General features: G+C 45.4%; 1 protein-coding gene across 1 annotated transcript; it reads right to left on the reverse strand.

Annotated features, from left to right (window-relative positions):
• Positions 1–8877: 8877 nt before the first annotated feature.
• On the reverse strand, positions 8878–14239 carry LOC126000413 (uncharacterized). Its single transcript, XM_049767714.1, is given in 5 exon segments — positions 8878–9518; positions 9521–10705; positions 10708–11202; positions 11205–12003; positions 12006–14239. Coding segments are annotated over 5 exon segments (5247 nt in total). The 5' UTR covers positions 14145–14239; the 3' UTR covers positions 8878–8889.
• Between the last annotated feature and the right edge of the window lie 12750 nt (positions 14240–26989).

Consider the following 26989-nt stretch of genomic DNA (forward strand, 5'->3'; position numbering starts at 1 on the left):
AGAGCCTCATTCAAGGGCGGGAACATCAAGGAACTGCCTCATAACATGAAAACTGGCTATAAGCAATATTTTGCACAAGTCAGGTCCCCTTTTTTTGACATCAGGCTAGAAAAATATTTTGAGTGCTGCCTGTGTGTCTGTCTCCTGTCCTATCGCCTGAAACTTTTGTGAGTAGGCCAAAAAGAGGCTAAAGTTAGGTCTCTCAGAGGTTTATTTAAGAAAGGGAACTCCAAGGAGCTGCTTCATCATGTGAGAACCGGGTATAAACAGTACTTTGCGGAACTCAGGTCCCCTGTTTGTGACGTCAAGCTGGGAAAATATTGTGAGTACTGCCTGTGTGTGTCTGTCTCATGTCTCACCTAAACTTTTGTGAGTGGGTCTAAAAAGGCTCCAAAAAACTCGCTCTTTTAGAGGCTCATTCAATGGTAGGAAAAAGATTGATCTTCTCATAACGTGTAAACTCACTAGAAGCAGTATTTTTCAGACGTTAGGTCCCCTGTTGTAAGGTCAAGCTAGGAAAATATTGAGAGTGCTGCCTGAGTCTCCTGTCCTATCACCTGAAGCTCTTGGGAGTGGTTAGAAAAGAGGTTCCAGAAAACTCACTTTCCCAGAGGCTCATTTAATGGCATCAATACGAAGGATCGGATTTGTAACCTGTAAACTTACTATAATCAGTACTTTGTAGAAGTTGGGTCCCCTGTTGTGACGTCAGGATGGGAAAATATTGTGAGTGCTGCTTGTGTGTCTCCTGTCCTGTCACCTAAACCTTTTGGGAGTGGGTCTAAAGAGGCTCCAAAAGACTCGCTGTTTTAGAGGCTCAGTCATTGGCAGGAAAAAGAAGGAACAACAAAGAAGCAATACTTTGCAGAAGTTAGATCCCCTGTTTTGAGGTCAAGCTAGAAAAATATTATGAGTGCTGCCTGAGTATGTCTGTCTCCTGTCCTGTCGCCTGAATGTCTTGCGAAGGGGCCAAAAAGTGGCTTCAGAAAACTCAGTCTCCAAGAGGCTCATTCAAGTGCGGGAACACCAAGGAACTGCTTCATAATGTGAAAACAACTATAAGCAGTACTTTGCAGAAGTCAGTCCCCTGTTTGTGGCGTCAGGCTGGGAATATATTGGGAGTGCTGCCTGTATGTGTCTATCTCCAGTCTGTTGCTGAATCTCTGGAGTGGGCCAATAAAAGGCTCCAGAAAACTCGCTCTTTCAGAGCCTCACTCAAGGGCGCGAACAGCAAGGACCTGCTTCATAACGTGAAAACCACATATAACCAGTACATTGCAGGAGTCAGGTCCCCTGTTTGTGACGTCAGGCTGGGAAAATATTGTGAGTTCTGCCTGTGTGTGTCTCTCTCCTGTCCTGTTGCCTGATTATCTTTAGAGTGACCTGAAAAGTGGCTCCAAAAAACTCTCTCCCACAGTCTTATTCAAGGGTGGGAAAACAAAGAAACTGATTCAGAACATAAAAACCGGCTATAAGTGGGACTTTGCAGAAGTCATGTCCACTGTTTGTACGTCAGGCTGGGAAAACATAGTGAGAGCTGCCTGCGTATGTCAGTCTCCTGTCCTGTTGCCTGAACCTCTTGAGATTGGGGTGAAAAGAGGCTCCAGAAAACTAGCTCTCCCAGAGGCTCATTCAAGTGCGTGAACAACAAGGAACTGCTTTATAACATAAAAACCGGCTATAATCAGTACTTTGCAGAAGTCAGGTCCCCTTTTTTTGATGTCAGGCTGAGAAAATACTGTGAGTGCTGCCTGTTTGCTTCTCCTGTCCTGTCGCCTGAACCTCTTGAAAGTGAGCCGAAAAGAGGCTACAGAAAACTCGCTCTCCAAAGGCTCATTCAAGGGCAGGTACAAATAGAAGCTGCTTCATAAAGTAAAAACAGTCTATAAGCAGTATTTTGCAGAAGTCATGCCGACCTTTTGTGATGTCAGGTGGGAAAATGTTGTTTATTCTGCCTGTGTGTATCTGTCTCCTGTCCTTTCGCTTGAACCACTTGGGTGTGGGCCGAAAAAATGCTATAGAAAACTCGCTCTCCCAGAGGCTGATCAAGGGTGGGAAACCCAAGAAACTGCTTCATAACGTAAAAACTGGATATAAGCTGTACATTGCAGAAGTCAGGTCCCCTGTTTGTGACGTTAGGCTGGGAAAGTCTACGAAACTATGCCTGCCCAGTGGGGCTCAAGCGTAAAAAATTATGAGTGCTGCCAGAGTGTGTGTCTCTTTTGTTTTGTCACCTGAACCTCTTGGGAGTGTGCTGAAAAGAGGTTCCAGAGAACTCGCTTACCCAGAGGCTCTTTCAAAGTCGGGAACTCGCTTTCCCAGAGGCTCGTTCAAAGTTGGGAACATCAAGGAACTGCTTCATAAGTGAAAACCAGCAATATGTAGGCTGGGGAAATATTGTGAGTGCTGCCTGTGTGTGTTTGTCTTCTGTCCTGTCACCTGTAACTCTTTGGAGTAGGCTGAAAAGAGACTACAGAAAACCCACTCTCCCAGAGGATCATTTTAGAGCAGAAACAGCATGGAAATGCTTCATAACATAAAAACGGCTATAAGCAGTATTTTGAAGAGTTCAGGTGTCTCTTTGTGAGGTCCAGCTGCGAAAATATTTGAATGCTGCCTGTGTGTGTCTGTCTCCTCTCCTGTGGCCTGAACTCTTGGGAGTGGGCGGAAAATAGGCTCCAGAAAACTCGCTCTATCAGAGGCATTCAAGAGCGAGAACACCAAGGAACTACTTCATAATGTGAAAACCAGCTGCAAGCAGTACTTTGCAGAAGTCTGGTGCCCTGTTTGTGACATCAGGCTGGGAAAATATTGTGAGTGCTACCTGTGTGTTTCTGTCTTCTGCCCTGTCACCTGAACCTCTTGAGATTGGGCCAAAAAGAGGCTCCAGAAAACTCACTCTCCCAGAGGCTCATTTAAGGGCGGGAACAGCAAGGAAATGCTTCATAACATGAAAACCGGCTATAAGCAGTATTTTGCAGAGGTTAGGTGTCTGTTTGTGAGGTCCAGCTGAGAAAATATTGTGATTGCTGCCTGTGTGTGTCTTTCTTCTGTCCTGTCACCTGAACCTCTTGAGATTGGACTGAAAAGAGGCTACAGAAAACTATCTCTTCAAGAGGCTCTTTCAAGGGCGGGAACAGCAAGGAACTTCTTCATAACTTGAAAACCGGCTATAAGCAGTACTTTGCAGAAGTCATGTCCCCTGTTTGTGACTTCAGGCTGAGAAAATATTGAGAGTGCTGCCTGTGTGTCTGTCTCCTGTCCTGTCGCTTGAAACTTTTGTGAGTGGGTCGAAAAGAGGCTACAGAAAACTTGTTCACAAGAGGCTCATTGAAAGGCTGGAACTCAAATGAAGTGCTTCATAACTTAAAAACCGGCTATAAATAGAACTTTACAGAAGTCTGGTCCCTGTTTATGAAGTCAGGTTGGGAAAATATTGTGAGTGCTAACATGTGTCTGTCTCCTGTCCTGTCGCCTGAAACTTTTGGGACTGGGCCATAAAGAGGCTCCAGACTATTCGCTTTCTCAGAGGCTCATTTAAGGGTGGGAACACCAAGGAAATGCTTCATAAATTGAAAATCAGCAATAAGAGTACTTTGCAGAAGTCAGGTTCCCTGTTTGTGACGCCAGGCTGGGAATATATTGTGAGTGTTGCCTTGTGTTTCTGTCTCCTATCCTATAGTCTCAAACTCTTGGGAGTGACCCAAAAAGAGGCTCCAAAAAATTCACTCGCCCAGAGTTTCATTCAAGGGCGGGAAAACCAAGGAACTGCTTCAGAATATGAGAACCAGCTATAAGCAGAATATTGCAGAAGTCAGGTCCCCAGTTTGTGACGTCAGGCTGGGAATATATTGTGAGTGCTGCCTGTGTGTGTTTGTCTCCTATCCTGTTGCCTGAAACTCTTGGAAGTGGGCAGAAAAGAAGGTCCAGAAAACTCGCTCTCCATAGTCTCATTCAAGGGTGGGAACTCCAAAGAACTTCTTCACAACATAAGAACCGGGTATACGAAGTACTTTGCAGAAGTCAGGTCCCTTGTTTGTGATGTCAACTGGGAAAATATTGTGAGTGCTGCCTGTGTGTGTTTGTCTCCAGTCCTGTCACTTGAAACTCTTTGGAGTGGGCCAAAAAAGAGGCTCCAAAAACTCACTCTCCCAGAGGCTCATTCATGGCGGGGACAGCAAGGAAATGCTTCATAACATGAATTCCGGCTACAAACAGTACTTTGCAGAGGTCAGTTGTCTGTTTGTGAGGTCCAGCTGGGAAAATATTGTGAGTGTTGCCTGTGTGTGCCTGTCTCCTGTCCTGTCGCTTGAACTCTTGGGATTGGGCCGAAAATAGGCTCCAGAAATCTCACTCTATCAGAGGCATTCAAGAGCAGGAACACCAAGGTACTGCTTCACAATGCAAAAACCAGCTCTAAGGAGTACTGTGCAGACGTCAGGTCCCCAGTCTTTGACGTCAGGCTGGGAAAATATTGTGAGTTCCACCTGTGTGTCCATCTCCTGTCCTGTCGCCTGAAAGTCTTCAAAGTGGGTTGAAAAAAGACTCTAAAAAACTCACTCTCCCAGAGTCTCATTCAAAGGCAAGACCACCAATAAACTGCATCATAACGTGAAAACAGGCTAAAAGCAGTACTTTACAGAAGTCAGGTCCCCTGTTTGTGACTTCAGGCTGGGAAAATATTGTGAGTGCTGCCTGTGTGTGTCTGTCTTCTGTCCTGTCACCTGAAACTCTTGGAATTGGGTCGGAAAGATGCTCCAGAAAACTCGCTTTCTCAATGGCTCATTCAAGGGCGGGAACAGCAAGGAACTGTTTTATAACATGAAAACCACCTATAAGCAGTACTTTGTAGAAGTAGGTCTTTTTTTTTGTGATGTCAGGCCGGGAAAATATTGTGAGTGCTGCCTGTGTATGTCTGTCTCCTGTCCTGTCGCCTGAAATTTGAGAGTGGGCCAAAAAGAAGGTACAGAAAACTTACTCTCAAGAGGCTCATTCAAGAGCTGGAACTCCAAAGAACTACTTCATAACGTGAAAACTGGCTATAAGCAGAACATTGCAGAAGTTTGGTCCCTGTTTGTGAAGTCAGGCCACGAAAATATTGTGAGTGCTATCTGTGTGTCTGCCTCCTGTCCTGTTGCCTGAAACACTTGGGAGTGGCCATAAGGATACTCCAGAATACTTGTTTTCCCAGAGGCACATTCAAGGGCGGAAACACCAAGGAAATGCTTCATAAATTGAAAATCAGCTATAAGAGTATTTTGAAGAAATCAGCTCCCCTTTTTGTGACGTCAGGCTGGGAAAATATTGTGAGGGCTGCCTGTGTGTGTCTGTCTTCTATTCTGTCGCCTGAATCTCTTCAGAGTGGACCAAAAAGAGGTCCCAAAACCTCGCTCTCCCAGAGTTTCATTCAAGGGCGGGAACACCAAGAAACTGCTTATGCACATGTAAACCAGCTGAAAGAAGTATTTTGCATATGTCTGGTCCCCTGTTTGTGAAGTCAGCTGGGAAAATATTGTGAGTGCTGCCTGTTTGTGTCTGTCTCCTGTGCTGTAGCCTGAATCTCTTGGGAGTGTGCCAAAAAGAGACTCCAGAAAATGCTGTTTCCCTGAATCTCATTTAAGGGCAGAAACACCAAGGAACTTCTTTATAACATGAACCCAGCCATAAGCAGTACTTTGCAGAAGTCAGATCTCCTGTTTGTGACGTCTGGGTGGAAAAGTATTATGAGTGCTGCCTGTGTGTGTTTGTCTCTGGTACTTTAGCCTGAACCTCTTGGGAGTGGGCCTAAAGAGGCTCCAAAAAAACTCGCTCTCCAGAGGCTAATTCAATGCTGGGAACACGAAGGAACTGCTTCATAACATGTAAACTGGCTATAAGCAGTACTTTGCAGAAGTTAGGTCCCCTGTTTGTAAATTTAGGCTGGGAAAATATTGTGAGTGCTGCCTGTGTGTGTCTGTCTCCTGTCCTGTCGCCTGACCCTCTTGACAGTGGGCCTAAAAGAGGCTCCAGAAAACTCGCTCCTTTATCTGTGAAGGCAAGAGGTATCTGACTCAGCTCTGAGGATAGGATAGCATTTGGAGAGAGTCTGAGACAATCTGTCAACTTTTCCTGTTTTTCTTCTTTTCTGACTCCTGAAACACTACTGGGAATGCCAAGAAAGAGCCACTGAAAATGGCTACCAGAGGCGTCGTGCAGAAAGGTAGTTCTTTTGTCTGGGAAGGCAGGAGGGGTCTGGCCCCTGATGTGGTGAGGTTAGCTTCAGGAGAGAAACTGAGAGGATCTTTCACTTTTGCTTGTTTTTCTTCTCTTCTGTTTATTGAAATATTACTGAGAAGGCCAAGAAAGACCCAGGAAAAACTGGTTCCCAGAGGTGACCTACAAAAATACCAAGAAAGACACAGCAAAAATGGTAGAGGCACCCTAGCAGAAAAGTAGCACTGTTGTCTCTAAATGCAGTAAGGGTTTAGCCCTACTGTGAGTGTTAAGTCCAGGAGAATGATGCGCCGTTTAATGACACCAAGACCACAGTCTCATGCAAAAACAGGGGGTTTATTTTCTTTACAAGCATATGCAGGGGCTGTTAGAATCCAGCATAAGCTAGAAAACTGCCAGCCCTGAGCCATGAGCTTACAAGCTGTATATAGTATTTCAAACAATAGAAAGGTACAGTAGATTGATTGGCTTTAGGAAGTACATGACATCTGGCATTTGCTCAATTACATTTTTGCAAGGTACAGGTGCAAGCTTACAGGGTTAACATGACCAGGTTAAAACCATGTAGGAACAGAAAGAAAGTTAAACTATAACTGGGTCTACACGTTCCCACAATTGTGAAGGGAGGTGAGTGATTAGGGCGGTTAGGAAACTCAGGGGAAATTTAAGTTCCTAGAATTGTGAAGGGGAGTAGGTGATCAGGGCAGTTAGCAAATTCAGGGGAAACTTTTCCTTTACATCCCCCCCTTTTCTTTTTGTTTGATCTCTAATCCTAGAGATCTTGGGTTGTTTGATTAAGTGCCTCATACTGCTGCCTAATAATCATAAGGTCCTATAGTCAGTAATAGCAGCAGGAGCACAAGCGAGCCTGTAATGGCAGACATTAGAGTTGTTAGCCAGGGGGACTCTTGAACCAGGACTGAAACCAATTGTCTTGAACCCAGAATTTTTGTTCCCTTTTGTTTAGCTTTAAGTTTGTCCATAGATGCCTGTACGACCCCTGTGTAATCTGTATAATAACAACATTCTTCTTTTAGGGCCACGCATAGCCCACTTTCTTGTTCAAAGAGGAGATTTAACCCCCTTCTATTCTGGAGCATAACTTCTGACAGGAAAGTTAGCGAGTCCTTGAGAGCTCAAACTGAGGTTTCTATTTCTCTTAGGTCCTACCTGACGGCTGTTTCAAGCTGACTAATTTGATCGGCCCCCCTTAAGAGCACAGTTGTACCTGTGCCAATTCCTGCTGCAACTCCTGCTCCTAGGAGTACAGCCAGTGTGAGAGATACTGGCTCTCTTTTAAATCTGCTGAAACGTCCTGACTGTTGTTCCTCAAAGGTTTGAGAATCATGATATAGCACTCTGGGATATAGGCGGATCATAACACAGTAGTGGTTTAAAGAATTAAAAACAGATGCAGAAATGCAAGGAGTGAGACCCGTACTGCAAGCCCATCGGGCACCTGGTGCAGGTAAAATGTACTTGTTAGCCTTGGTGGTAGGAGAAATTACCCGAGTGGAGGCACATAGAAACTGCTTGTCTGCAGGGACGGTGCCCACGCAGAGGCCTTGGCCAGACACTTCCTGCAGTGTTAGCGGATGAATGTCTTCCCAGGGGCATAAAGAACTGTTGGTGGTCTTGGTATAGGAACCATCAATGGCAATGCCTTCATAGTAGGGTGGGGCTGAGGAAAGGCAGAGCCAACAGGATTTAGTTAACTCATTGTGGGTGGCATTGAGGGCGGAATAAGCCCCCAGAATGAGATTGAACAGAGTAGAGGTATGCCCAAGAGGTGTGGGTGCCCGGATAGAAGGAGGGGGAGTAAGGGGGACAGGGCTTGACGTGCTCGTAGGAGGCAATGGTAGGGGTCTGGGAGCTGGTTGTGGGTGAAGGTGTGATAGCAGGGCCTTGTTAGGGCCGACAACAACTGGGGGAGCAACAGGGCTACTCTTGATAGGCCTCAGTCTAATTTGGAACAGTAAACCTGGGTCCTGACCATAACCATCATTTCCACCAGTGAAAGCGAAAGAGATAGATACATAGAATCGGAGTCCCCACGTCCTGCCCTTTATCCAATCAATGAGCTTATTAACCTTTCGTCCAGACTGGGTAAAGCTAATTTTGAGGATGTTACAATTTTGTAGGCAAACTTGTTCACGCAGGCATTGCGTTACCTCTAGAGATGAGTGGTTGCGGGTTACTGTAATCCAATTCCAGTCAGAAGTGGGATTCCAGTAAGCCTGTCCAGTGGTTTCACAGCCCCAGGAACCACAATAAAAGGAGTGGGAGTCTCCACATCTTTGTACTAGTTTGCCGCTTTGGTCATTTTTAGGACAAACATAAAATTCCATTTCTTGCAGAGCACATCGCCTGTTACTATTGACACATCCTAACTTATTATCTCTATAGCCTACATTATTCTCAGGCAGATGGTGACTAGGCCAAGGCTGTATGTATGGCACATCCCAGGCAGGATCCTGTCCTGCCACTAGTTGACATATGTCAGGGTAGAGATCTGGCCACCAGCTTCCTGGAGGGTAGTGGCCTTGTATGGACCAGACCGTGCGTCCCTGTTCATTGAGCACCTCCCAAGCTAGGTGCTGGGGGGCATGGGGGTTATCAACCTTCATTAGGGAGCTAATTTCCTGTAATGTGTCTGTGTCTAATAGATTTTTACAGTTACTTATCTCGACGGCGCAAGCGAAGCTTAAGAGGGTTATCAGTTTTCTCCAAAGTCCATTCAGGTCCTGGCGCGGGGGCCGGCTTGAGATGTGAAGCATGGACCCAAGCAGAGATGCCATCTACTTTGACTGCCGTGGGGGTAGTCAGCAGAACAATGAAAGGTCCCTTCCACCGAGGTTCAAGGTTTCAAGTCTGATGTCTCCGGACGTACACGGCGTCCCCAACCTTATAGGAATGTGGCACTTTGATGTCCCCGGGCTGGTAGGCGGATGCAAGCTGCTTCCAAACAGACTGTTGGACCCCTTCAAGAGCCTTTAGCCTGATAAGCAAAGGAGTAGAGGAACATGAGTCTAGATCAAGGGGGTTTAGATGTTTTACAGGTGGAGATGTTCCAAACAGGATTTCAAAGGGGGTGAGGTTACAAAGAGAAGGAGTGGGGGTATTTCTGGCCCGGTAAAGGGCATATGGTAGGAGCATGGTCCAATCTTTTACGCCAGTCTCTAAGGCCAATTTAGTTAAGGTCTCTTTTATAGTTCTATTCATTTTCTCTACCTGCCCTGAGCTTTGGGGACGATATGCACAATGTAATTTCCAATTGATCCCCAAAATCCTGGCCAAGCCCTGATCACCTGGGCCACAAATGCTGGTCCGTTGTCAGATCCGATTACCTGTGAGAGCCCAAAACGGGGCAGAATCTCTTCCAATATTTTCTTCGCCACCACTAGGGCAGTTTCATGCTTAGTGGGGAATGCTTCCACCCATCCTGAAAAGGTATCTACAAACACTAAGAGATACTTTAGTCCATACTTTGCAGGTTGCACTTCAGTGAAATCAACCTCCCAGGACTGCCCTGGCCTGTTTCCCCGAAGTCTTTTTCCTTCTATGCCTTTGGTAGGGTAAGCATTTACTAGCTGGCAAGGCTGACAGGCTTTTGCTACTTGTTCAGTGAGTTCCCGAGCCCTCCCAGGAGCTAAAGAGAAATTTTGAGAGTCCAGTAGCTCCTGCATCTTCTTTGGCCCTAAGTGAGTTAACCGATGGAGGTGTTGTACATAGGACAGGGCTGCCAGCTCCATTCCCTGAAGGTCCATAGAGTCTTTCTCCCCCTGGGTTTTTAGTCCAACCTTTTCTGAGACTGTTAGGGCTTTTAATCCACGCAGAGCAGCGGATCGTGCTTCCTCATCTGCCTTTCGGTTTCCTTTTGCCACTGAATCTTCTCCTTTCTGGTGTCCTGGGCAATGGACTATGGCTAATTCCTTAGGTAACTGGACAGCTGTTAGTAAATCTAATATTTGCTCTTTGTACTTAATTTCCTTTCCAGCTGAAGTTAGCAGCCCCCTCTGTTGGTATATGGCCCCATGCACATGGGCCGTGGCAAAAGCATAATGACTGTCAGTGTATATGGTTGCCCTTTTTCCTTCTGCTAGGCGAAGTGCCATAGTTAGGGCAATTAGCTCAGCTTTTTGGGCCGAGGTTCCCTCTGGGAGACTCTGGGACCAGATTACTTCAGAGAGACTTACTACTGCTGCACCCGCTTGCCTCTTACCTTCCTGGAGGAAGCTGCTCCCATCTGTAAACCAGGTTACCTCTGAATGCAGTAAAGGCTGATCTTGAAGGTCTCGACGGATCCCGGCTTCTTCAGCCAGGATGTCCTGGCAAGTGTGCAGTACTGCATCCTCAGTGGTATCCAGAAGGAGTGTAGCAGGGTTTAGGCTATGGGGTAGCCCAAAAGTCACTCTGTCTTTGTCAAGCAGGATGCTTTGGTAGTGGGTGATGCGGGCGTTGGTGAGCCAACGATCAGGCGGTTTCCTGATGTGGTTTCCAAGGTATGTGGGGAAATTACAGTTAATTTCTGCCCCAAGGTAATCTTATCTGCGTCTTTTACCAGGATGGCGGCCGCTGCTATGGCTTTTAGGCATCTAGGCCATCCACTTGCTACTGAGTCCAATTTCTTCGATAGGTAAGCAACCGGCCGTTTCCAGGGGCCCAACTCTTGGGTTAGCACTCCTCGTGCCACCCCTCCCTTTTCTTCTATATACAGGGTAAATGGCTTCTCTATATTTGGTAGGGCCAATGCTGGGGCTGACAGAAGGGCCTTCTTTATGTTATCAAAAGCCTGCTGATGGATCTCAGTCCAGGTAAATTCAGCATCTCCTTTTGTTAAAGAATATAGTGGTGCTGCCAGGGAGACAAATCCTGGGATCCACAGTCTACAGAATCCTGCTGTACCCAAGAATTCCCTGAGTTGTTTACGAGTCTCAGGGGCTGGTATCTGAGTTACTGTCCTTTTTCTAGCCTCAGTTAACCAGCGTTGCCATCTTTTATAGTATAGCCCAAGAAAGTCACTTTTTGTTTACACAATTGTGCCTTTTTAGCTGAGGCTGTATATCCCAGTCTACCTAATTCAGCCACTAAGTCCTCTGTTCCCCTTTTACACTCCTCCTCTGTTGTTGCTGCGAGGAGGAGGTCATCGACATATTGTAACAGGGTTACCTGCGGGTGCAGCTGCCTGAACAGGCTTAGGTCTTGATGTAAAGCCTCATCGAAGATGGTAGGAGAATTTTTAAATCCTTGTGGCAACCTGGTCCAGGTAAGCTGTCCCGATATCCCAGCATCTGGATCATTCCACTCGAAGGCAAACAGGGGCTGGCTATCCGGGTGCAAAGTAAGGCAGAAGAAAGCATCCTTTAAATCTAGGACAGTATACCAAGTTTTGTCAGGGCCCAGGGAGCTGAGCAAGTTATAAGGGTTTGGGACCGTAGGGTGGATATTCTGTACTTGACTGTTTATAGCCCTAAGATCCTGCACAGGGCGATAGTCTCCTGTACCTGGCTTCTTAACTGGGAGTAGTGGAGTATTCCAGGGTGACTGGCAGACAACCAGAACCCCCAGCTGTAACAGTCTTTTGATGTGTGGCCGTACTCCTTCCCTAGCTTCCTTGCTCATTGGGTACTGCCTGATTTGTACAGGGGTAGCCGTGGTCTTTAGGGTGATGACTACGGGGGGCTGGAATTTTGCCAGTCCAATGCCTGCTGTTTCAGCCCATGACTTAGGATAGCGCTCTAGCCATTTTTCTACTGGGGTTTCTGGCTGCTCTGGTTCTAAGTTATACATATTTGTCTCCATTCCTCATCTGTGGCAATTTTTAAAGTAGTAACTACTTCTGTTTCACTGTAAGGTTCAACAGCCGGATTGCGAAAGACTACTTCAGGCCCTGTGGGTTCAAAACTAATTTGAGCTCGTAACTTGGTGAGCAAATCCCGTCCCAGAATGGGGGAAGGACAATTGGGAATAACCAAGAAAGAGTGACGTATTTCCCCTTTGCCCAAGTTCATAGTTCGCTTGGTTGTCCATGGGTGGAACTGACTTCCATTTGCTCCCATTACCAAGGAACGCTTGTTAGATAGGGATCCGAGGGGTCGTCGCAGTACAGAGTGTACAGCTCCAGTGTCTACCTCAAAGTCTATGCTAGTCCCCTCCACTTGGAACTTTGCCCTGAGCTCACGGAGGGGGTCTGAGCTCCGACGCCCCTAGTCTTCCTCTTCCAGTGCTAATATAGCCGGATGGGCACGGACCTGGGTTTCTTTTCTTTTGGGCTTCTTGGGGCATTCTCGTGCCCAATGTCCTTTTTCCTTGCAGAATGCGCATTGGTTGTGGTCGAGCCGTGGCCGTGAGCAGGGGCCCAGGTCCCTACTCTCTCTCTGCCTGCCTCTTCCTACTCTGCCTTCCCTTCTGTCCACAACTGCGGCCAGGATTTTAGTAAGTGCCCTATCTCTTTTCTGGTCCCTTTTGTCTTCCCTTCTTTCTCTTTCTGCCTCCTTTCTTTGTTCTCTTTCCTCCTCTGTTTCTCTCTTATGAAAAACTTTGTCTGCTTCTTTCACTAAATCCCGCAAAGTCAGGTCCTGGATACCATCCAAGCGCTGTAGCTTATGCCGGATGTCCAAGGCTGACTGTCCAATGAAAGCCATGGCTACTGAAGCCTTCTGATCCTCTGCTTGCGGGTCAAATGGAGTGAATCTCCTATAAGCCTCCATCAACCTCTCTAAAAACACAGAGGGAGATTCAGTAGGGCCCTGTACTACTTCCCTTACCTTGGCCAAATTGGTGGGCCTTCTTGAGGCTGCCCGGAGACCTGCCACTAGTGTCTGGCGGTAGATGGACAAATGCTCCCTACCTGCAGGAGTGTTCGGATCCCAATTAGGGCGGCGCAAAGGGAATCGGTCATCGATGAGGTGGGGTAACTGAGTGGGCCGACCATCCAGTCCCGGAACATGCTTTCGGGCCTCGAGCAGAATTCGATCCCGTTCCTCAGTGGTGAACAGGGCGCCCAACAACTGGTGGCAATCATCCCAAGTGGGCTGATGTGAAAACATAACAGGATCAACAAGGTTAGTAAGCTTGGTAGGGTTTTCTGAAAAGGAAGGATTGTTATTTTTCCAGTTATAGAGGTCAGCAGTAGAAAAAGGCCAGTATTGTAAGGTTTGCATTTCCCCCCCTTCTCCATTATCTATCATCGGGCCAAATGGGCGGAGGGGCAGGGTCACTGCCACTTCAGGAACTGGGGCTTCCTCCTCCACGTTTGGGGGTCTTCGGCTGCGGGTTCTTCCTGCTGGCCCCGGGCTTTCCGTGATCTCTGCTGCTCCACTTTGACCTGTGGAGGAATCTGGCTCCTGTGGGGGAGAAAGTGGGGCAGCCTGGGCAGCCTCAGGCACGGGTGCTGCCTGTCTTTGCAACTGCTGTGGAGGCGGGGGGTAAGGAGGTGGAGGAGCGTCAAAAAGTAACAGATCCTGTGTATCAGAGAGTACCGGTTTGGGGGTCAGTGGGTCAAGCTGATCTAGCACTGGGGCACTTGGCTGACTGGGATTCTTCTCCTTCTTTTCCCCTCCAAGTTTTGCAGGAAGAACAGAAAGAGGAGAGAGAGAGTTCGGGCCCGGCTCTAAAGGTCGGGGGGGCAGGAAAGGCTGGACCCATGACGGTGGATTTTCACTTAAGTCCTGCCAGACTATGATGTAGGCTTCTTGATCTGGGTGCCCATGCTCTCCCGGCTGAAAGACAAAACTTTTAACTCTTTTAATAATATCAAGGCAAAATGTTCCAGCGGGCGGCCAGCCAACTCCAAAGGTCGGCCACTCAGCAGAGCAAAAAGTCTGCCACTGGGATTTCTTCACAGGGAGAGACAAGTTACTGGCTCGGGTTCGCACCTCGGGCCAATGATCTAGTGTAAGAGACAGCGGGGTGGTCACAGATTGTCCCATTCCTGTGAAGGCAAATACAAAATGCAAATGCAAGCAGCAGCAGCAACAACACAGAGCAAGGACACACAATTCACAGTGACAAACAGGCAGACAGACAGACAAACAGAATCTGACCTAGGTCCCGATACTTGGGCAGTTTACAAATGTATACCCCACTAAGGGTCATACACACAGAAGGGCTTCCGAGCGTCCTCGGGATCCCCAAACCTCACTGAGGCGTCCCTCAGATCTGTGACCTGCGGCCCTCTAGACACGTCTGTCAGCCGCCACCGAGAACCCTCACGGGCTCGTACGGCAGTCACACTGCCCACACCAAGTGCACATTTTACCTCCTAGGCACCGGTGTTCTCAAAACCCCGAGGTGAAGCGTTGATGTCCCTGAACAGGCGTGAATATCTTGGTGGGACCTCCATATGTTAAGTCCAGGAGAATGATGCGCCATTTAAAGACACCAAGACCACAGTCTCATGCAAAAACAGGGGGTTTATTTTCTTTACAAGCATATGCAGGGGCTGTTAGAATCCAGCATAAGCTAGAAAACTGCCAGCCCTGAGCCATGAGCTTACAAGTTGTATATAGTATTTCAAACAATAGAAAGGTACAGTAGATTGATTGGCTTTAGGAATTACATGACATCTGGCATTTGCTCAATTACATTTTTGCAAGGTACAGGTGCAAGCTTACAGGGTTAACATGACCAGGTTAAAACCATGTAGGAACAGAAAGAAAGTTAAACTATAACTGGGTCTACACGTTCCCACAATTGTGAAGGGAGGTGAGTGATTAGGGCGGTTAGGAAACTCAGTGGAAACTTAAGTTCCCAGAATTGTGAAGGGGGGTAGGTGATCAGGGCAGTTAGCAAATTCAGGGGAAACTTTTCCTTTACATGAGCATTGGAACTGGGAGAGAGACTGAGAAGATCTGTCGCCATTGTTTGTTTCTCTTCTGTTATCTCTCCTTAAGCTCCCCTGAGAAGGTTAAGTAAAACACAGCTATAATTGGTTCCCAGAATTGACCCAGATAGACCAAAAAGAACCCAGCAAAAAGTGCCTATAACAGGTGCACCAGCAGAAAACTAGCTCCTTTGTCTCTGAAGAGAGAAGGTGTCTGGGCACTGCTTTGAGCATAAAACTCGGAGAAAAACAGATGATCTGTCTTTTGCCTGTTTCTCTTCTCTTCTTTCTCATGAAACTCTCCTTAGAAGGTTAAGCAAGATCCAGTGAAAATAGATTCAAAGAGGTGACCCAGAGAAAGGCCAAGGAAGACCCAGAGAAAACTGGCTAACAGAGTTTCCCCAGTAGAGATTGATCTTTTGAATGTGAAAACAGAAAGGTCTGGACGTTGCTATGAGCAGGAATACTGAGAGAGAGACACTGAGAGGGTATGTCACCTTTGCCTCCTTTTTTCCCTTCTATCTTCTAAAACTCTCATGAGAAAGCCAAGTAAGACCCAGCAAAAACTGGCTCCCAGAAGTGACACAGAGAAAGGCCAAGTAAGATCCAAAATAAATGAATACCAGAGCACTCCATCAGAAAAGTGACTCTTTTTTTGCTAAGGCAGGAGGGATCTGGCCCCTGCTAAGAGTGTAGCAACTATGAGAAACAGAGAGGTTTTGTTGCCTATGTTTATCTTCTCTTCTGTTTATTGGAACTCTCATGAGGAGAACAGGAAAGACCCAGCGAAAACTGGCATCCAGAGGAGATAAAACACAAAATCAAGGAAAGCATCAGAGAAAACTGGGTATCAATTGCACTTCATGAGAAAGTTAGCTCCTTTGTGTAGGCAAGAAGGGTGTGGCCCTGCAGAAACTGAAGCAAATGGAAGAGAGACTGAGCATTTGCCTGTTTGTCTTCTCTTCTGCCTCCTGAAGTTCTGCTGAGAAGGCCAAGAGGACAGAGCACAAACTAGCTACCAGAAATGCCCCAGCAGAAAAGTAGCTCCTTCATCTGTGAAGGCTGGAGGGGCCTGGGCCCTGCTATGAGCACAGCAAGTGGGAGAAAGACTGAGAGTATCTGTCACCTTTGACTGATTCTATTCTATTTTGTCTCCTGAATCTCTCTTGAGAAGATCAATAAAGACACAGCAAAAATTGGTTCCGATAGTAACTGCAAAGATCTAGAAAGACACAGAAAAAATGGCTACAAGATGTGCAGAACAATCGCTCCTTTATCTGTGAAGTCAGGAAGAGTCTGGCTACTGCTGTCAGCATAGCAACTGTGAGAGAGCCTGATAGGATGTCGCCCTTGTCTGTTTTTCTTCTCGTCTCTTCTGTTTTCTGAAATACCCCTGAGAAGGCCAAGAAAGACCCAGTGAAAATGGCTCACAGAAGTGGCACAGGAGAAAAACCAAGAGAACCAGCAAAAACTGGCTACCTGAGGCATCCAGCAGAATGGTAACTTCTTTGTACATGAAGGCAGGAGGGTTCTGGCCACTGATGTGAGAGTAGTAACTGGGAGAGAGACTGAGATTATCTGTCACCCTTGCCTCTTTATCACCTCTCCTTTATCCTTAAACTCTCATGAAATGGACAGAAAAGACGAGTAAAATCTGCCTCCCAGAAATGACAAGAAAGACAGTGAAAACTGGCTACCACAGAGAAAGGTGGCTCCTTTGTCTGTAAAGGCAGACTTGGTCTGGTCTCTGCTGTGAGAATACAACTAGGAGAGTGACTGAGAATATCTATCACCTTTTCTTGTTTGTCTTCTCTCTGTCTCAAGAAACTCTCCTTAAAAGGCGAAGAATGACTCAGCAATCTGTCTCTCAGAGGTGACCCAGCAAAAAGTAAAAAAAAAAAAAAACAGCGATAACTCGCTCAGAGACTTTCCAGCAGAGGGTGATCCATTGCCTATGAAGGCAGGAGGGCACTGAGACCTACTGAGCATGACACACTGGGTAATGACTGAAATTATTTGTCTCCTTTATATGTTTCTCTATCTTGTGTCTTCTGAAAGTCACCTGAGTAGGCCAAAAGAGACCCAGCAAAAACTGGCTTCCAGAGGTGATCAAGCAGAAAGGCAAAGAAACATCAGCCAAAAAGGGCTAAAAGAGGCAGTCAAACATAAAAGTAATTATTTATCTGTGAAGGCAGAAGTGGTCTGGCCCCTATTGTGAGCATAGTAACAGAGAGAGAGAGACTGAGAGGATCTGTCACCTTTGCATTTCTCTTCTCTTATGTCTCTAAAATTTTCCTGAGATGGACAAGAAAGACAAGGCAAAAATTTGGTCCCAGAGGGGACCCAACAGAAAGGGCCAAGAAAATCCTGTGAAAACTGGTTATCAGAGGCACCCCCAGCAGAAAGGTAACTATTTGGCTGTGAATTCAGGAGGTGTCTGGCCCCTCCTGTGAGCGAACCAAATGGAGAATGACTGAAAAAATCTGTCGCCTTTGCCTGTTTCTTTTTCTGACTCCTGAAACACTCCAGACTAGGCCAAGAAAGACCAGCATAAACGGGCTACCAGAAGCAGCACAGGAAGTCTCTGTTCCCAGCTCTGAGCTTAGCAATTAGGAGAGAGACTGAAAGTATCTGTCACTTTGCCTGTTTTCTTTTATTCTGTTTCATGAAATTTTACTAAGACAATAAAGAGCCAGCAAAAATTATCTTCTAGAGGTGACTCAGCAGAAAAGCCAAGAAAGACCTAGTAAAAAATGGCTACTCGAGGCACTCAGAAAGCAAATTAGGTCCTTTGTCTGTGAAGTTTCTAGAGGCCTGGCCTCTTTCAGGAGCACAGCACGTGGGATAATCAGTCAGCTTTCCCTGTTTCTATTCAATTTTGTCCCCTAAAATTCTTTTGGAAAGGCCAAGAAAAAGATAGTGATAGCTGTTTCCCAGAGGTAAGCCGTCAGAAATTCCACAATAATCCTGTGAAAAATGGCTACAGGAAAAACCCATAAGAAAGTTAGCTCCTTTGTCTGTGAAGAAAGAAGGGATCCAAACATGGTAGTGTGCATAGCAACTGGGAGAGAGACTGAGAGTGTCTTTGCAAGTATCTCTTCACTTTAGTTTCTGAAACTCTTTTGAGAAGACCAAGAAAGACCCAGCAAAAACTGGCACCCAGAGTTGACCCAGCAGAAAGGCCAAGAAAGCCACAGCAAAAACTGGCTATGTGAGGCGCCCAAGCAAAAAAAGTAGCTCATTTGTCTCTAAGCAGAAGGATCTGGCCCCTGTTGTGAGCATAGCAAATGGGAGAAAGATGGAGAGGATCTATTGCTTTTGCCTGTTTCTCTTCTGTCTCCTAAAATTCTCCTGAGAAATCTAAGAAAACCCAATAAAAACTGGTTCCCAGAAAAAAAAAAGCTAGCAGTAATGTCTTGAAAGATCCCACAAAAACTGGCTACCAGAGGCCCCCAGCTAAAAGATAGCTACTATGTCTGTGAAAGCAGAAGGAGTCTGGATCCTACTGTGAGTGTAGCAACTGAAAGAAAAATTGAAAGTGTCTCTTACCTTTGCCTATTTCTCTTCTCTTCTCTCTTCCAAAACTCTCCTGAAAAAGGCCAAGAAAGATCCAGCAAAAACGAGCACCCAGAGGTGACCCAGCAGAAATGCCAAGAAATCCTCAGCAAAAACTGGCTGGCAACAGCACGTCAGCAGAATAATACCTTTTTTGTCTGTAAAGCAGAAGGTTCTGGCCCATGCTTTGAGCATAAAAATTGGAAGAGATGGAGAGAATCTGTCGCCTTTGCAAGTAGAGCTTCTTTTCAATCTCTTAAACTTTTCTGAGAAGACAAAGACCAGCAAAAACTGGCTCCCAGAGCTGACCTAGCAGAGAGGCCAAGAAAAAATTAGTAAAAACTGGCCACCAGAATGGTTCCAATAGAAATGTAGATTCTGTTTCTCTGATGGCAGGAAGTATGAGGCTCCTTATATAACAGTAACTACTGGGAAAGAGACTAAGAGTATCTGTTACCTTTGCCAGCTTCTTCTCTCTTCTGTCACCTGAAAGTCTCCTGAGAAGGCAAAGAAATACTTGACAAAAATGGCTCCTAGAGTTGACCCAGCAGAGAGGCCAAGAAAGATACAGCAAATGATACATTGTTTGTGAAGGCAAAGGTAGTCTGGACCTTGCTATGAGCATAGCAACTGGAAGTGAGACTGAGAGAATATGAAAAATGTCTCCCAGTGGTGACACTGCAGAAAGGCCAAAAAAGAACCCAGGAAAAACTGGCTACCAGAGGCACTACAGTAGAAAGGTAGCTCTTTTGGCTGTGAAGGCAGGATGGGTCTGGCCTCTGATTTGAGAATAGCAACTAGGAGAAAGACTGACTGGATCTGCCATTTTACCTGTTACTCATCTCTTCAGTATCCTGAAACTCTCATGAGAAGGCCAAGAAAGACGAAGCAAAAACTGGCTACAGGAAACTCCCCATTAGAAAGGTAGCTCCTTTTTTTTTTGTAAAAACAGAAGGTTTCTGAATGCTGCAGTATGCGTAGTAACTGGGAGAAACTGAGAGGATGTGTCACCTTGCCAGATTCTCTTCAGTCTCCTGAAACATTTCTTGTTGTGTATTTTGTGTATTGTTGTGTATATTTTAGGGGATTATTATGTTACTGACCCTAACCTGATCGGTTATTGTGCCCTACCCTAGGGTGTGACCTGGCATTTTGTCCCCACCCTAGGGTAGTGCCTGATTCTGCTTCCACCATTGAGTGGTATCTGATCCCACCATTGGGTGGTACCTGATTCTGGGGAATAAAAACAAGGGTCTGTGGAAGGCGAGGGGCTTTTTGGCAGGAACTGATGCTGAGGCTTTGAACTTCAGTATTGTCCACCGAATAAAGCTAATATTTCCACAAGCCTGACTGTCTGCGAGCTGTTTACCCACCGTTTCACCTCAGAACCATCAGTTAGACAGGGTGGCAATTGCGTGATTTGAGCTGAAGGGGAAAGACCTCATCTTCCATCCCTCCATCACTCAACCTCTTCAGGGGCTGACTTGCAACATAATGGTGCCCAAACAGGGAGAACCTGGACCCTCAATAACTGTAAGTGAAATACTTCATTGGAAATTTCCTCTGCTGACCATTAAATGGTTTCTGTGTTTAGTCATGTGGATTCTGCCACCTTTTTTCTTATGCATTGTTTCTCTAGTATAAAAGTGGAGTTGTTTAAAACTAATTGGTTTTGATCTAAGGACAATCACTGCAGTTGGATGGTTGTGGTCTATATTTCAAATGAAAATTGTCTCCAGCCATCGTAGTTTGTAGAATTTCTGCTCACGTTATTACTGTGAGCATAGTTATTAGTTGAAAATTGTAGAAATGGTGAGGCTAAAACCAGTATGAATAATAAGAAAATCTATCTGATGAAAACTCAGACCAAGGTGTGGGCTGATGAATCCAGCCCCACCATCAACAATATAGAAATTTTTGCTGGAAGAAAAACAACTTGGAAAGTTAAGCCTGATACTAGCGAATTGCATGACAGTCATGACTCAGACAATGATCAACCTCCAGTGCTAATTCCACAAGGGAGGCCTCATTCAAAATTGAATCGCACAGCAGTGCAGATTCAGATGATGAACCACACGCTCAGTCTCAGAGCTCTATTCAGAGTAATTTTGCTAATCCCGCCTCATCTCATTTACACGGGGTAAATGTTTCTAACTATGTACCCTATCAGATGGAAGAATTAGATTGGTTTAAAAAAGCATGTAAATAGTATGGGCCAAAATCGCCATACAGTGTGGAGTTACTAAGACTTTGGAGTCATAACTCATCTTGGACTTTGTATGATTTTAAAAGAATCGCTGAAATATGCCTGCCATCTAAACAGCTAACTGAATGGGAAATGTACTATTCAGAAGGCGTAAAAGCCAAAGTATATAGCCCGGATGGTACAAAAAAGAAAGCGGCAGGTGTTACTCTATCATATGAATTATTGATGGCAGAAAATCAATTTACAAATATTCAGACACAAGCAGCTTTACCTAAGGAAATCTTAAATTTAATTAGGGAGATTGCATTTTCATCATGGGAAAAAAATTGATTCTAACAGCATTGGTAGAGGAAACTTTTTAAAAATTACCCAAGGCCCTTATGAGTCATATGCAAAGTTTGTAGGTAAGATTAAAGATGCTCTGAAGTTACAAGTCGAAGATGAGGAGATGAGAAACTTCCTAGTAAAAATCTTTGGCTTATCATAACACAAATTCAGCCTGTAGATTAGTGTGGCCCCCCAGGGACCCTGACCAGCGGGTAAAGCTGGGGACCACGTCAGTAATTCACAGTTCTCGAAGAGGAATCTGGCCTGAAATAGAAGAGGGACTGGGAAAAAAAGAGACTCGAGATGAAGGGTTTTGATCAGGAGTCCATTTAATAAAGGAAAAAATAGACCTTTTATAGACAATGCAAAACAAAGAGAGTAGGGGTGAGGTGCAATAGGAGTGGCTGTAACGTTCCACGGGAACAACTTGATTTTCCAAGATTAATAAGATTATCATCAGTCAAGAGATCCACATTATATTTGAGCAACAAAATACAAAATCTAATCTCAGCTTGGGCCTTATGTCCCCTGTCTTTACAAGGATATCTTGGAGCTAGTGACTCCCTAGCTCTAGGCTATTTCTATTTCTTTGGATCCAAGGGCAATAAGGCCACATCTACTTACATGCAGCTTGTAAGCACTTTGGCTCAGACTTTCAGAGACTCCATTTTGATTAGTGATAGGGCTTTTTAATTATTCCAAACAGTCCCCAACAAATTCCCCCTTTTTTATTAATTCAAAGATGGGTGGAAACCCTGTGTTAGGCTGTCTGGTGGGCCCCTAGTGTCAGAACCCCAAAAGTAGTGGCTCGGGGAGCACGCAAGAAGGTTCTTGCATCAGTGGATGTAGGCTGAAGTGCCCTACCCCTAAGAGCCTGCACAAAGTTAAAGAATGAGGTGTGCTCCTGACTACTGGCACCAGGCTAATCCCATCAAAGGCATTTCCACAGCTGTGTAAGAAAGGATTTCTTACGCTTAGTGAGCTGTTCCAGTTCCTCAAAATCCAGTTCTTCAGGGGCGCTCTCCTCGCCCTCAGCAGTATCAGCAAAGTGGGGCTCATGAGACTGGAGCTGCTGGTAGTGAATGCCCACAGATTTTTGGAAGCCTCATCAATCTGGGTTTTTATAAAGCCAGTTAGGCGGTGAAATGCCCATGACCAAAAGAAATGAGCAGCGTGAACCCAATGAATAGGCCAAGCAGCGTGGGTAGAGGGTGGATAACCAGGGAGATGTGGAGAACCAATTTTTATACCAGCTTTCCTCCCTGTTCAAGGTTTTCTTGGTTTCAGCTAAACTTTCTGTTAACCATTTTTATGCTATCCTTGACAAGGCCTAACTTATCTTTAAAAAAGCAACATTTTTTTTTTGGGTGCGCTTCCAGTTCTGGACATGGCAACAAGAGACCAAATCAAAAGTTTTTGCGTGCAAAATATTAGGAATGCCATGTTTGCACCCAGACACTGGCATCAAGCTATCCCCGTCATGAGCATCTCCATAGCCTGGAGCAGAGCGAGCAAGGGCGTTTAGCCAGATACTCAAAACTCCTTAAAGCTCAGAGGTTGAAGTGTAGGTTTATCCATAGCTTCATATCCTACGGGGTGCATTTAATGGAGTCACTGAATGTTAAGGCAACCTCATTAACCTGATTCTTAACAAAACTTGTGAGGCAACGGAATGCCTAGGGCCCAAAGGAAAAAGTAGCAAAAAGCCAATGAAAGGACCAAATTTGGCAGCAGCTTGGACAGCCAGGATGAGGTGGAGGACCAATTTTTATATCAGGACTCATCTTAATCCCTCTATTTCTATCCTCTAGACTTTTTTCCACAAGTCTAATGCTATCTTTAACTAAGCCAAGTTTATTTTTAAAAAGCAACGTTCTACTATAAGAATGACACAAATTCCCCCCTCCCTCAAAAAAATGTCAAATTTAAACCATGGTTGTTTTTCTGCACTATCTCGGCTAGGGATTCAACAGTGAAGTAGTGTAAACTTCTTTTAAGTTTGTAAACATTTCTAACAACAGTTATAAGGCATTAACAGATTCTAGAGTATGAACCAATGAATAAATTTCTGTGCTCACACCAATAACACACAGGCCTCCCAATAAGGCTAGGGTGAAGGCAGTGTTTGATTTTTTTACTGCAGCGGGAGAGAGACACAAGGTTATATCTAAGAGGTAATAAGGCAAGTTTTGGTCTAACAGTCAATTTAGGTATTAAAATAACCAAAACACAGTAGTTCTAGGACTAAAGAAACAAATGTAAAACAATGGGGGAGATAAACCAGTGAAACAGGCAAAAAATGTTAAATTAGGGGCAATCATGAACTGAAAGGAGGAGTCAATGACAAGAATTTGATTACAATTTTCAATAAGGGGAATAGGGAGAAGCATATTGGGTATCAAAAGGCAAAGTTCAAGTCCCACCACCTGTTCCAAGGTGATGCCGAAGTGAGGCTGGAGATGGTTGGGCAGGGGGGCGCATATAGAGTCCGAGTAAGCAAAGTTCCACACCCGTGACCTGTTTCAAAGTTAAGCCTTGGTGTGACAGAGGTTGTTGGTGGCAGCGGTGGGCATCAAGGGCAGTCAGGCAGAGTATTAAATTCAGCATTGTCCTTAGGCAGAGTCAGTTAGAAACAGGTCAGGCAGGAATGGCGGGCTAGCAGGAGGGGTGACAAGCTTTTCTGAAGTGGATGAGGACAGGACTGCGGGGGGCTGCAGGAGGTTTATAAGGAAACAGCTTGGCAGGAGGCAAATGGTTATTTGGGGGCCCTTTTTTACAATAAAATATTCCATAAATTTAATTTTTTATATAAAAAATAGGAATTTACTTAGTGTTCTGGCCTGGGTTTACAGGCAAAAAACACTAGCAATTTACATTACACAAATTATTTTCGAATACCATGGGAATGTTATCTGAACTTTGTTAGACTTTAGCATAAAAAATTTTATAATTAACAATTGCCATTTTTTTAAAAAAAACTTTTAAAGTGAACCTAAATGATTTTTTAAACTTCTTAAGTATTATCTAAAAGCTAGATGCTATTCTCTAGCCACAAATTTATATTATTTAGCCTTAACTTACACATAGCAGGAAAGCTGGGTGATTGCAAATTCCAGAAATTCTCCAGGGAAATGTTATCCCCGATGGCCATTGAGAAATTTGGGGTTTACCATCCCCTACACTTTCTGCCATGCTGTCAGGACAAAGCTAGCTTAACACATGATTTTTAGCAGGATGTCACAGTTTGTTAGATGACCAGACTGAACCAAGTTGAAAAAATTAATTGAAATTTTAAAAATGGATAAGGCTTTAAAAATTGTATTTGTCATGAAATGTAGAAATAACAAATAAACAGACAAAACAACACTAAACACAACATTATGGCCACTTTCACTCATCACAACACACACATGAACAGACAAAAGGATCCATTCAAAACTTGCATTAGAAAAATTGACAAGCGCTTTTAAATATTTAGCCGGCATGTTTGTAAGAAAAATAAATTTTAATGTAGCTGGAGTGGAGCTTTGCTGAAAATAAATTTTAAGGTTTAGCTTTTACACAAAACATTTTTAAAACAATCCTAATTTAAGTTTAAAACATGAAGTAAAATGTTAGCAGTTAAAAAAAAATTTTTTTGTGCCTTCCCCAGGAACCTAGGAACGCAGGCAGAAGCGGCCCAGTGAGTCCTGCCCCCCCCACCCCCCGCACCATCGCCTGGGCCCGCCCCTTCACCAGGGACCTAGGAACGCAGGCATAAGCGGCTCAGCGAGTCCTGGCTCCCCCGCGCCGTCCCTTGGCCCCGCCCCTTCCCCAGGGACCTAGGAACGCAGGCAGAAGCGGCCCAGCAAGTCCCGGCTCCCCCGCGCCTGTTGCCTGGCCCCGCTCCTTCCCCAGGGACCTAGGGACACAGGCAGAAGCGGCCCAGTGAGTCCCGGCTCCCCCCGCACCGTGCCCTGGCCCCGCCCCTTCCCCAGGAACCTAGGAACGCAGGCAGAAGCGGCCCAGTGAGTCCCGGCTCCCCTGCGACATCGCCTGGCCCAGCCCCTTCCCCAGAGACCTAGGAACGCAGGTAGAAGCGGCCCAATGAGTCCCGGCTCCCCTGCGCTATCGCCTGGCCCCGCCCCTTCCCCAGGGACCACAAGCGCTGAGGGGAGTGGCTTAAGGGAGTCCCTTCCTCCGGGTGGGCGCCTGGAAGGGCAACTTGAACAACCCGAATAGGGGAGATACGGACAGCCGTCTGGCCCATCAGGGGACCTAGAACAGTCCATCCCCTAAAGCCCTGGAGTGGACCAGGGACTCCCCAAGGACGAGTGCTCTGGGTTGGTTGGAAGGAACTCCTTCAACGGAGGCTTGGAGGGGGCAGAGCTCCATTGACTCTCAGAGAGAGGAGGGGGGATAGAGAACTAGGCTCAACAGTGCCAGCAACCATTGTGGCCAGGAGCAGAACTGCACCGCTGACAGAACTAAGGAGCAGAAAAGGGACAAGACCCACAGGGAAGGCTGACCTCGAGGCAGCAAAGGGGAGGAGAAAGAGCTAGGTTCAACAAGCTCACCCAACAGGCCCCTCTAGAACCACCTTCAGGAAGGGGACCAAAGCAGGCTGAAAATAGAAGCCACAGCACTCCAAAACACACCATTAAATACAAAGAACCATGCATAAATCAAGGAAATCCCTAATAACTGGAGACACCATGACAAATCCTAGCAAGTTCCCAAGTCCACCAAAACGCACAGATCCAGGGGAAGAAGACTTAAAAATGGTCATGAGGAAGGAAATGCAAGAATTACTAAAAGAATTGAAAGAAACCTTAGCTACCAAATATAAGAAATCTATGGAAGAACGAATCAGCCAAATTAAAGAAGAAATGTCAAAGAACATGAGAGAGTCCATACAAAAAGAAGTGAAGGACTTAAAAGACAAAGTAACAAGCCTTACGAGCAGAAACACAGAGTTGAAGAAGCACATCGAAGAGCTCGAAGGAAAACTACAATCAAGAAAAGATCAAGAAACCAACAAAGAAATAAAAGGCAAAGCACTGGAAGGAAAAATTCAATATCTAATAAACAAAGACAAAAGAAACAATATAAGAATTGTGGGTATACCAGAAGGGAGGAAATAGGGGAGGGGGAAGAACAGGTAGTCAGGGAGATAATAACAGAGAACTTCCCCACCCTCTGGAAAGACACTTCAGGACAAATCCAGGAAGTCAAGAGGGTCCCGAATAAAATAGACCCTAATAAGCCAACACCAAGACACATAATAATCCAAATGGCAAAAAACAAAGAGAAAGAGGAACTACTGAAAGCAATAGGGAGAAAAAAAACTCAAGTACAAAGGAAAGGACATAAGAATAAAACCGAATCTCCCATTTGAAATAATTCAATTAAGAAGACAGTGGAATGACATATTTACACGACTGAATGAAAGAAATTTCCAACCCAGGGTCCAATACCCAGCAAAACTATCATTCATATGGGAGGGCAGACTAAAAACATTCTCAAACATGAACGAACTTGAACTATTTGTGCAAACTAAGCCGATCCTAAACGACTTACTCAGAGATGAATTACACAATCCAAACCCCCGATTGTAACAACAACCACGCCACACAATACAATGGCACAACAGTCCTCTCTATCAATAATTTCCCTAAATGTGAATGGACTAAACTCTCCAATTAAAAGACACATAGTAGAGAACTGGGTTAGGAAAAATAAACCGGACTTCTGCTGTCTGCAAGAAACACACCTACAGTTACAGGATAAGCACAGGCTTAGAATAAAAGGATGGAAAGTAATTATTCAGGCCAATGGAAAAAAAAAAGAGCAGGAACAGCCATCCTTATATCAGACCAAATTGT

Source organism: Suncus etruscus, chromosome Y (genome assembly GCF_024139225.1).
Source record: "Suncus etruscus isolate mSunEtr1 chromosome Y, mSunEtr1.pri.cur, whole genome shotgun sequence".
Lineage (NCBI taxonomy): Eukaryota > Metazoa > Chordata > Mammalia > Eulipotyphla > Soricidae > Suncus > Suncus etruscus.